Source organism: Spermophilus citellus (assembly GCF_964194105.1).
Source record: "Spermophilus citellus genome assembly, chromosome: 15".
In the NCBI taxonomy this organism is placed as follows: domain Eukaryota; kingdom Metazoa; phylum Chordata; class Mammalia; order Rodentia; family Sciuridae; genus Spermophilus; species Spermophilus citellus.
In genome coordinates, this window is record NC_138195.1 from 90,800,634 (window position 1) to 90,812,798 (window position 12,165).

Below are 12,165 nucleotides of genomic sequence, written 5' to 3' on the forward strand. Positions count from 1 at the left end.
CAGGCCAGGATAAAAATGTGACCGAAGAACCCACCTAGAAGAGCAAGAGATTTCTCTTTCAAAGAGCAGCTTGGTGCACAACTGGGACAAAACTGGGTAGGAGAAAAACTTTGGAGCAGAGGAAAGCTGGTTTCCAGGCCAGGCTCCAGTCCATTGTGACCCCCACTCTCAGGGACAGGGCTCAAGCTCAGTTCCTTCCCTGTAAAGGGGGGCAAGTTACCCAACAACTGAACATGAGACAATCTCTTGAAAAAAAAAATGTATATACAGAGTGTGGCACATAGTAGTAGGTGTTCAACAGATGCCAGCTCTCCAAGTGAAAAACAGACCATTTCTATCATACACCTGTTTGTTCCAGGGTTCTCTGGGGCCCAGAGAATTAGCTGCCTTTTTGAGTGCTGGGACAGCAGTGATCAATTCCAGGCACACCCTGATCTGCCATGATTCACCCTCCAAAGGGGGATAAAGAAAGAAGGCAGAAGAGACCCTCTGGGAGTAGCCAGTTGCAAGCAAGTAGAATGTCAAAGGTGTAGAGGGGTGGGAGGGAAAACTGCAATCAAGTCTGGCCTTCCAGGGCCATTTCCCCTTTCAAAGCATGAAGGAAAAAAATTTTTCCCATGTTCATCCTCCTAACCCCAACTTCCTCCTTAGTAGGCATTTCTTCTATGCAATTATTCTGTGGTAGATATTACCAGGCTTATCTAGCTTTCTCCTTTCTTCACTCTGACCTAGTCCTGAAAATACCTCCTGGCAAGGTATTCTTGCATTTTTTAAATATTTTCATCCTGATACAAAAGTGGCGGGCACTGGCTCAGAAGTAAATTCCTGCAGAGTGGACTCTAGCACAGAGTCTCAGGGATGCCAGTGCAGCCAGCCTGGACACGACTGGCTGGTGCAAGAGGCCACAAAGCTTTCCTCCTCACTGTCAGCATGCACAAGGGTGGGGAGGTGGTTCTGGCACTGAGGCACTGATGCCTGACTCCAATGAACTGGAGATCCATGCTCTCCATATGCGCCTTTACACCTCTAAACGACACTGCCCCCGATCAGCTTCCCAGGAGAGTCCATTCCAGGCATATGTGGGCCAAGCAAGACAAGAGGTCCAGGTTCGCCCAGCTCCGAGCGACTCACCAGACTACATTGTGACAGAACTACTTTCAACCAGCTGGATGTCCTTGACATCAACTAGCTGAAGAACCTGGAACACGTCCTCCTTCCTCATGCTACATAGGAGCCACTGTTTTGAGTGAATAAAGCAATTCCTGCTGCCCATGGAAAACATGGCCATGGCGTCAGAGCAGAAATCTTCCCACCCCAGCACACAGGAACAGTAGTACAACCTGTCAGGTCTAGAAGGTCCAGGACAGAGTAGGACCTGAATACAGGAAAGCCGATTTCTGCAGATTTCCACAGGGCCCAGCACGCAGACCTACCCACAGGGGTTAGACACAACAGAGCTGGAGGCCAAGGGCCCCAGCGAGCTCAGGGCTAGAAGGGAGCTGGGTCACAGGCTGAAGAGCTGCAGGGCAGTGGTCAGGCCCAGATTCCCATTGCCACAGCAGATAACTTCTTCATCCCCTCGGAGTCAAACAAACCAATTCCCAATTCTGTTTGCAGACCAGGAAGCTCTAGTGTCCCTTCTTTCACCAGAATGCCTCTTCTGAACTTCTGATCCTCTCAAACTTAGATTTCCCCATATCTTAGAAGCCAGCCCAGAGTCCTCTGGCCCAATGGGCCATTCCACAGTGCTGATAAGGCTGTATATCTGCACTGTCCAAACATGTCCATGTAGCAGCTACTGAGCACTTGACACATGCCAGTGCAACTGAAGAACTGAATTTTGAAGTTCACATATTAGTATAAATTTAAATAACTCCATGCATCTAGCAGCTGCCACACTGAGCAGCCTATGTCTGGAGTCCAGAGGGTGCATGTAAAGAATACTTTTTTGTTGTTGAGTACTTTGTTGTTGTTTTTCTGTAAAGATCCAGGGAGTAAATATTTTAGGTTGTGTAGACTATGCCACTATAGTGTCAAGGCAGCTACAGATACTGTGTACACTCATGGATGTGACTGTGTACCAATATAACTTTATTTATAAAAGCAAGCAATGGGTTGGGTTGGGTTGGGTTGCCAGGCTTCAGTGTACCTACTCCTGAGAGAGTAGAGTTGGCAGTTAAAATCCTAGAACTACTTTCAACCAGCTGGATGTCCTTGGGTACCTTACTGAACCTTAAATCCTTCACTTCAAAAAAAAGGGAAAAACAAGGCCCAGAGGTGTGGCTCAAAGGTAGAGCACAAGCTAGGCATGTAAGATACCCCAGGTTCCATCCCTAGCACTGCCAAAAAACAAACAATATCAGTCCTCACTTCATAGGTGGTTATAAGAGTTAAATGAGAAGCCAGCAACACACTTAGCACACAATGGACTTTAAAAAGTATGTGTAGAGGGCTGGGGATGTGGCTCAAGCGGTGGCACACTCGCCTGGCATGCGTGAGGCCCGGGTTCGATCCTCAGCACCACATACAAACAAAGATGTTGTGTCTGCCAAAAACTAAATAATAAATATTAAAAAAAAAATTCTCTCTCTTTAAAAAAAAAAAATAATAATATAATCTGCTCCGTTTCATTCCTGAGTACTTCCCCTTTCCTTCCTCAACCTTCCCCCTGATCTTCTTCATCTTTCCTACTGGTCTTTCTACTATTTGTTTAAAAAAAAAAAAAAAAAAAAAGTATGTGTAGAGAAGGTCTTGAAAACAGAAGGTCCTCGGGGCTCCGGCTCTGGCTCGCTCTGCCTCTCCCACGTATCCCTCTGGGGCTATGAAGCAGGCACCACCAGTCCCAGTCCACAGAGAGGTGACTGCAGCTCAGAAAGTGAAGCAGCTAGTTCACAAACACAACCAAGGGACAGGACTAGAAAAAGCAGGACGAGGCCTCCTAGTTCTTGGTTCCATGCCGCGCTGCGCTCTCTCTTCTTCTCTTTTCCAAGTGATGTCAGCCCTACCCAGGATTCAGCCTGGCTCTCTGCACTCACTCGTGCTGCCTTGTACCATAAGCAGCTTCTTCTGTAAGGGAAGTCATTAAGAAACACAAATTCAACAGTTTCTTAAGGGCTTTAAGACATCAAGCTCTCCCAGTTCCTGTTCTGGGCCCCATGTCCCCTCCAGTAACCACAGGAGCACCCTGTGCTAGGTGGTCCCCTCACCAGGCAGGGCTGTACAGGTCTGGTGCGCTAGAGAGCCGTGTGAGGGCTGGCTGTCCCTCACAGCACTGCTGCCCCATGAGGAGTCCACTACCCCCACCTTGGTGAGGGGGGCCCAAAAGAGGCGCTCTCCTCCCGGAGCTCTACAGACCACCACGTGAGCAGGCTCAGCCAAATGGGAGGAAGGCTCAACTCCGCTGAGCACAACACGGGCTCCTGCCCAGAAGAGCCACCAGATCAACTCCCTTCTCCTCGGCCCTGTCTGCCAAGACATTCCACAGCACAGAAGAGGGCATTCAGGACTGCCATCCACTCCTCCAGGGCCTAAGACACCACCGCCATGACTACCATGCTGCACCAGCAGCACTAGGGGCTGGGCCAAAAATCAGCAGAGGCTAAACAGGAACTGGGCACCCAGCTCACAAGGAGCAACACGGAGCTCCAGCTTTCTCCTCCACCACAGCTCAGGGCTGGAAACTAGACCCTCTGTCTCCAGGGGCATCCGAAGCCTGGCCATGCCACTCATTGCCTATTACGAGGAATATGACCTGGTCTCCCTCAGCCAATGATGCTCCAGCAACTGGGCAGGAGTGGCTGTGCGTGGTTGTTCTCTCACAGGACATGCCAGGTATTTTCTTTCTTTCTTTTTTTTTTCCTTTTTTGGCACTGGGGATTGAACTCAGGAGCACTCAACCACTGAGCCACATCCTCAGCCCTATTTTGAATTTTATTTACAGATAGGGTCTCACTGAGTTGCTTAGCGCCTCACTGTTGCTGAAGCTGGCTTTGAACTCCCCTGCCTCAGCCTCCTGAGCCTCTGGGATTACAGGCATGCACCACACGCCTGGCACACCAGGCATTTTCACACTGGTTGGAAGCTGGGCAGGAGGCTGACAGGCCTGAGAGCTCTGCAGGTGAATAGACATCTGCCAGCCATGCTATGCATGAGCTGCAGTGCCAAAGTACCATGTCCCATAATAGTGACTTCCTGAACCCATTTTGGGAATCCACAAAGACATGCCTGACCCCACACAAGCTAAAAGAAAAAAAAATTCCCCAGAGCAGGTAAAAACTCATTCACCCAAGCATGATGTACCCTCAGCAGCCGGGGGCTGACCTAAGTGGGGTCTCGGCTCCCATTCCAGGCCAAGCCACTTTTCACCCCAGTTTGCAGTTCACCCTTTGGCCTATTCGACCCAGCCAGGCTCAGTTCCTCTTTCAGTTTTCTTTCTAAGAGGCGAAGGCACTGGCCAACCTCCCTGCCAATGAGAGGATCGCTGGCAAGATGAAGCCCATTCACAGTCAACTAACTTCCTTTCCTCCTCAGGAGTAAACGTTAATAAGCAAACCTACAGGGCTTAGAAAGTTCACCCAAAAGGCTGAGGCGCACTGCCGACCCCGCCATGCCCTTCGAAGCTTCATTATTTTCCTATTTCTCCGTCTCCAAGCCTGAGTCACATGCCACACAGTCAACTAGGCCTGGAATCTGGGCTGGCATCTGCGGGCAGTGAGGCCTCAGGAGCGCCAGCCACCAGCAGTCAGGTGACCCAGGCAGGCCATTCTCAAGTGTCTTTGTCAGCAACTTCCCCCACCCTTGGAGAACAAGCTGTGACAGAGACAAAGGGGTACTGAAGCTCCTTCTTCAATCACACTAACATGGTTAGATGCTTTTTTTCCCCTTAAGGAAGGAAGAAAGGTAGTTTTACAATGAATCAGATTTCTTCAACTCCTGCCATGCCAAAAGTTCTGTTCATTTTGATTTCTATAGTTCTAATGCAGGCACGAGCAAGAGATATAGGGCGATCTTGGGAATCCCAGATGCCCCCACTAAATGCAAGCTGCAACTAAATATATACAAAGATCACATCACTCTTGCCCAGCAGGCAGCCCTGGATGAAAATTCCACTGTTAAGGAGCTAGGCTCTTGCCCCTCCCAGGAGGTCACTCCAAGGTCAAAAGGGCTAGGTCCCTGGCCAGTGTCACAGAGAAGATGGTCCCTAGAGAGGCCCACTGGAAAAGACTGACCCCTACTGCCTTCCTACGGCTCCCTCACCAGCTGACTGCTGTTCACCCTGGCCATGACCTTCACCCTGCCCTTGTTGCCCATCTCCCTCCCTGGTCACACAGTAGCTTCTAAGTTGCTCCAAACCTGTTCTGCTCTCAGACACTGAGCATTCTACATTGCAAGCACCAGCACAGCATGGTCCAACTCTAGCCCAAACTTCAGGGTTCAAGTCCAGACTCCTTCACCTCATACTCCACTGCCACCCTGGCCCTGGCCAGCTTAGCTCCCCCAGGCCCCAAGGGACAGACTCAGGCTTCTGTGTGTTTGCACATACTGCTCTCCATTCTCCATCTGTCTAACCCCTGCTCATCCTCAAGACTCGGGTCTATGTCATCTCCTCCAAGAAACCTTCCTGTTCTCCTCCCTGGAGCCTAGCACAAGAAGCCTTCCTATGGCTTCCACAGAGTGTGCTTACACACACCTACCTACACTCAGCACACCGCCAGCCCACAGCAGGAACTCCATGAATGGCTGCAGTCTGATCATCCAGAGCACAAGCCCAGGAGAACTTTGAAAATGGGATTCGGTTCCTCATCTCTCGGCTCTTCAGGCCTCGTGAAAGGTCTGACAGTGGCGTGTACTACTGGTGAACTGAAGCAAGCCAGGGAACCACCATAGCAGGTGCGTCCCATGCTCACCACACAAACAGCAACACACCTGAAGAAAGCATCTTGGCTTGGCAGAGGAGCTGTCACATCCACTCGGTCACCTCTCATACAGCCTGTCCAGAAAGTTTCATGACTAAATTACCCAATAAGAGGGTCTGTGTCAAAGCCACCTAAGCTCAGCCACCTTTGTGGCCCTCTGGAGAGGGCTAAGACCACAGTCCCTTAGGGGGAAGGGTCACCACAGCCTGAAACACAGAGTCCCCTCCCAGGACCCAGTAAGTAATAAAGTTTTCCTATACCGAGGGGTCTCCCCCAAAAGCTGTCCCAAGTCCAGCAGGAAATCTTATGTGTCAAGACTGTGACTCCTGCTCACCCCACAAGACAATGGGACAGGGCAGGCAAGGAGCAACACTCGCAAGACACAGAGGGCAGAGGTGGCTAGAACGGGCAGCCTGTGCCAAGGGAAACCCAGATACCACTGGGAGGGTCCAGGCCCTGCCCTCTGTCATTTGGTCAAGGACTTATTTCAAAAACCATGATGAGTTTAGACGTGCTCTTGTTCCATGAGGAGACCGTGGTGATGCTTGGGTGCTGGGGTCCAGAGCAGCCAGATCTCACCCCACATGAATCTGTGGGTGGCACCCCAACTACAGCTACATCACCTGAATTTAGAGGATGTGGACTAGAGTTGTCCAAGGAGGTGCCTCAAACAGAAAAGAGGGGCCAAGTAACAAAGACATCAGGTGCAGAGGTTCTCAAGGAAACTCAGAGATGGTTAAGTGGACCCTGCACCCTCAGTCCTGCTAAGTGCAGCCATAAAAATTTCTAAAGAATTCACTTATGGAAGTTGCCAGTCAGAGCAGAGCCAAGATTCAGAGGCCACATTTTGACCCATACACACATTTAATTTTCTATGGACCAAACCAAATCACTTTTGGTAAACAGAGATTTAGTTTGCTAAAAAGAAAGCTTAAAAGATTTCACCAGCCTTAAATTTTGTTAAAAGATACACTGCAAACTAAATTACAAAACAAACCTTCAACTCTTCGTTCTGAAAAAATTCTATGCCAGCTGAGAACAAAACTTGACAGGAAGCAAAAGCTGTCCCCCAGACAACCCACCCAGCCAGGCTTGGCTCAAGTGTGAGTCCCACTGCTCTGTCCTGTGTCCACCCGCCCCTGAGCTGAGGAGCCCACCATCTGTCCCCCAAGTAGCATTAACGGTCACTGGACTCTAAGAGTCCCCACTCATAGACAAACACAGTGCCCCAAATGCATGGGCTGAGTGCTCTTAGTGTCACCACAGTCCAAATAAAGGAAGACACACTTGAGGCGGCATTACCTGCTAAGGGCACATGGTCAGCAAAGAGCAGATGCGAAGCCAAGCACTGATTCCAGAGCTGAAAGCCACCTTTGCCCTACAGGATGTGGAACTGGGTCTTCTGGCCCAAGCTCCTCTGTGATGCTGAGCAATCCCCGTTATTTCCTGTACCACAGGAAGGCCCTTGTGGGCATGCAGGCTGCCTAGACCTCACAGCAGAACCTCTGTGTCTGACAGCCTCAACTCCTGGCTCACTTTCCTCTGCATGGCACCTTGCCCTTTGCGAGGGGCTTCTCAAGCAGATTCTTGAGCAATGCTCCTAAGAACACCAGAAAGAGGGCCAGCAGGGTGAGCACTTAAGGCCCAGCACAAATTAGGTGCAGTGAGTGAGCAATGTTATACCCACTACCTTCTGTCTGGGAAATTCAATCATCTGACTGCCAGAGGGAGTTCAGGGAGAGAGGTTACCATGCCAGAGGAGCTCCCCAGCATTCTACATACACACCTTCCTCCCATCCAGTCCCAGGAGACAGGCTCCTTCTCCTCACCACAGCATGGAGGTGCTGGCTGCAGAGAACAGTCTTTCCACCTTCAAACCTGCTGAAAGGCTGCTTCCAGCAGGCAGATAGAACCTCCTGCACTCCAGGCCCCTGGCCAACGTGAATGCCAGAGCAAGGGGAATTCCAGGCTCAGCAGAGGCCTCTCCCAGCTGCGGCTTTGTCCTGCAGGGTGCTTCAGGCTTCAGCCAGCAGGCAGCCTGGGAAGGAGGGTGGCCTCCATGGAATGAGGGACACAGGGCAGAAAGCGGCAGAAACCTGCATAAGCCACCTCCTGTATTCAGGGAACTGCCAGGACACACAGAGGCCCCAGAGAGGCCCAGCTCTTCAGGAGCTGGAGGCCCACCCAACAGGTCCTGCCGCCCAAATCCTGTCCTACAAACAGCAGCATGTGCCAGGTCAGCTGTCATCAGGGAGTATCCACAGTGACGGGGGTAGGGGGGTGACCCCACACACACCGCTCATAGCAGGAAGTCTGCCACCTTTGCACAGGTAGACACTGGATGAAGAGGAATCATGGCATAGTGGGAAGAATAGAGGACTGAGGTCAAAGCCCATGGCATTAGGTAATGTCTCAGAGCAACAGCGCCTTCAGCAACAAAATGGGGCTGTCCCCTGGTCAGGCTGAGCTGAGAATCAGGGAAGCAAACCCACCTCCTGCCGGACACTCAGCAGGGACCCATCAACATCTGCTGGACAAGTGTAGGAATAACAGGCCCAGAAAAAACAACTCTCCCTTCCTCTTGCCTGCCCAAACCCACCTCCTGGTAGGGGGAAGAGCCCTGATCTACTCCCCACCAGCAGGGCACAGAAGAGCAAAGGCACAGACTTGGCAGAGGCCAACACCCTTTCCCCTGAGCCTGTCCCATGAGACTTCTGTACTTCCCATCCGCTGTCTTATAGCAGGGGAAGCAGAGTGTCAGCCTAAGCAGAGTGAGCTGTCCACTTTCAATAAATACGGGGACCAGGAGCACGCATCAATAGAGGAGGTCAAAAATGGCAGGGACTGCCAGAGTCACCCAAGAGTCACTGAGCACATTTTCCCCCTGACTAAAGAATTCTCAATGCTGATTCAGTTCATCTGCTAGTCTATGCAAAAACAGTCTGTCCCACAAGCTGGAATGAGATCCCACACCTAGAGATCTCAGGAGATCAGGGACTCGGGGAACCTAGTGTGCCCTTCTAAGCACTGGCACGTGACTTTGGGAGAGTTCCCTCACCCCTTGGGAACTGGATCTCTCTTCCAAAAGTTTTTACCAGCAGCTTTCATCAGCAGCGCAGAGAAGCTCTACTCTCCAAGGCTGCTCTAAACATGATTCTATGAAATATAACCCCTAGTCAGTCTGGGAAGACAGTTCTGAGCTGCCAGGTACAACCAGGTGGCTGCCAAAGTGACTCAACTGCAAATTTGGGTAAAAAGAACCAATCACTCATGGAGAAGCATCAAGATGCACCCTGGACCCAAACTGCATTTTTCCTCCCCTGAGGCCCACAGTTGACTATCTGCCAAATCCCCAGGCCCCAAGATGGTGGGGAGGCAGGCCTGCAGGAGAACTGCCTGAGAGTGCAACCCGAGCAGCAGCTGCCAGAGAGAAGGTGGCTCCAAGGCACACTGAAGCCTGTGGGCTGCCCATGTCCTGGCTCAGAAGCATGACCACCTAGATGACTCCACCAGTCGTACTTCACCCAGGGATGGGTACCTTTCCTCCTTCACTGAGATGTGGTGGCAACAGAAAATTCTAAAAGGTCTGCTCCATTCTTGTACAGGAAGGTCCCCAATCCCCTGCTAAGGAAAACCAGGAATGGTGGAGTCTATTCTAGCCCTCAGTCCTTAGTTTGGATACACAACAGAATCAATTCAGAAATCAATTCAGAGATACTGATATTTGGGTCCTACCCTCACTCTTTGATGTTGTGATGTAATTGGTCCTGGAAGAAGTCTAGGCAGCAAGAATTTTTTTAAACTTTCCCAAGAAACTCTCATATGCAGCCAACCACTGTTGTTGCTTCTAAAAACCCAGAGCACAGGGGTCCAGCCTTGCCCCATAAACTCCTAGGGACAGAAAAGACAGCAGACCCAGGCAGGCAGCCCTTCTTGAGATGGGCAGCTTCACTCTGCCCCCCAACCCTCCCCACCTTGACACACACTCACAAACCAGGACCAACCTGCAAAGAGCCATCTGTCTGAGACAGAATGCAGGGCCTCTGTTCAGTCCTGGCTGGGGCATACCAAGTTCCCCCATGCTGGAAGATATACAACTGTGTTTGGTTATTTGATTACTTCAGGCATGTAAATAAAATGTGATACTGTACAAACTTAGGGTGGCAAACACCACAACATAATTTACTTCTAGACGTCTGAATTACAAATGGAAAAGAAAAAAAAAAAAAAGAAGTTGGAAACCCTTTTAGCAATCTCTTTGAATGGAAAATGAAATCCGAATAAATGGTGATGCTTCTAGAGAGCTGCCAGATTTATTTCCTGTTTCCCTCAGAAGGTCACTGGCAATCATCATATTTTCTTGTGAATCTGTCTTTTGTAAGGATGAAGCAAAACATTTCAGTCTCCCCAGTTGAGGCACTGCCTTTGGTCCTGCAGAAGATAAAGAATTCAATCACTCAAAAGAAAGAAAGAAGAAAGGAAGAAAGGAAGGAAGGAAGGGCTATAGGAAGGAAGGGCTATAGGAAAGAGAGAAGCAGAGAGAAAAAGGAAGATAAAATTTGTAAGTTTCCCTATAGTGTTAACAAGACTAAACAAAATTTATGCTTTGAGATAAAACAGAACCTAGTGCCTTTATCTTATGAACACCCAAAATGATAGCACGGCTTATAGAGAGCAAGCAGACTCTGAAGCCAGTCAGCTCCAGGCAGTATTACTGGCTTCTCTGCCTTCCAGCTGTGTGGCCTTGGACCAGTTACTTGACCACTCTGAGCCTCAGTTTCTTCAGCTTTAATTATGGGCTGGCTTTGAGAATTAGGAGTGTATCAAAGCCCCAAGCCGAGGCAATGCCTTTAAAAACCAGTGGGTGCTGCTATGAATCCTTAAAAAATTGCACCCATTTGGGCTAAACCCTTCAGAGCCACATTATTCCAATGCAACAGGAAAATGTTTCTTTAACAAGAGAACAAAAAGAGTGAGTGGACAAGTCATGAGTTGGCCTGCCACCACACTCTGGGCTCAAATGAGTTGTTTACCAACATGATTTGCCTTCTTCTTTCTGAGAGCGGCACCCTGGAAAAAGTCCTTCCAGAGACGATGGATGCCTAAGAGGTGCTCTCGCTTGCAGGATTTTCCTGCGTGGTCTGGCCAAGCTACACCCATCCCCCACGCAAAAGGCAGCCTCCCCTGCAGCCCCCACAGCAGGAGAGAGGGAGAATGGTTGAAGAAGCAGGGGGGTGGGGGGGTGCCTGTCACACTTCTCTGTAACCCCTGACGTGATGTGAAAGTCTACAAGGTAGACCCTTTGAAATGCAAAATCTTCCAGAGTCCTTCAAATGTGTTTTTATTTTCTCGGGTTCCTAAGGCTGCTTTCAGACCCACCCATCAGCATTTCCCCTCTCAATCAACCCACATTTAACAACAAAACCAAAAAAAAAAAAATTTTTTTTTTTTTAAACAAGGACATCTCTCTATTTTTCAGAAAAGCTCAAGTATCTCCAAGACCCTTCAAGGAAAAAAATTTGTCCTCAACTCCAGGTTCCTGGCATTCCCTCCAAGACACCCTGAAGCCCAGTTTCCTCTGGATATTTCCTCCCATGTTAAACCGGCATTGCCCCAACTGCTGCTCAGGATCTCAGAGAATTTTCTTAGAAAAGAATCCAGGTTCCCTCTGGCCAGAGTTTGGTAAGGTTAGGACAGCCATCACCAAAACCACAACCCCAAACTTCCAAAGCCCAAACCTTTACCCAAAACCACATGCACAGGAGGTTTGGATTAAGTATCAAAGAAGTTACCTTAAAACAATGTTGTTTGGCAAAGAAAATTACTTTACCATAAGAAGAACCCTAGGGGACTGTAAATTGCTCTTGAATATAGACTTCAGTGGCATGGTCATTAATCATGTTAACGTAAACTGCACTAAAACAAAAATTTTCTAAGCAAGTCTCAGGGCACATCAGCATATCTAAACCTCTACGTCTGTTTCCAAAATTCACATCCCAGCACAAAATGAAACCACTGTTAATGGAGTCAGCTATCATAGCGCAACCCTGGGCCACAGTGAAGGTGATTCGTGTGTAGACTGAATCTTCATAGCTGGGCACCATGGTGCACACCTGCAATCCCAGTAACTGGGGAATCTGAGGCAGGAGGATGGCAAGTTCCAGAGGAGCCTCAGCAACGTAGGGAGGCCTAAGCAATTAAGTGAGACCCTGTCTCAAAATAAAAAACAAAAAGGACTGGAGATGTGGCT

The 12,165-nt window shown here is 49.5% G+C and overlaps 2 protein-coding genes across 6 annotated transcripts in view; both read right to left on the minus strand.

Annotated features, from left to right (window-relative positions):
* The window catches only part of FAM53B (family with sequence similarity 53 member B), a 112,625-nt gene that overhangs the window by 96,196 nt on the left and 4,264 nt on the right, over positions 1–12,165 (minus strand). The gene's annotated exons all lie outside the window — the stretch shown is intronic.
* Positions 10,029–12,165, minus strand: part of EEF1AKMT2 (EEF1A lysine methyltransferase 2) — a 52,621-nt gene continuing 50,484 nt past the window's right edge. The window contains exon 7 of one of the 3 annotated variants that reach the window (XM_081267444.1): positions 10,029–10,346. In XM_081267444.1, the coding sequence (XP_081123570.1) occupies positions 10,162–10,346 (185 nt within the window). In that variant the 3' untranslated portion in view covers positions 10,029–10,161. The remainder of the gene's footprint in view (positions 10,347–12,165) is intronic. The other 2 variants (XM_081267437.1, XM_081267438.1) reach the window with 2 other exon arrangements.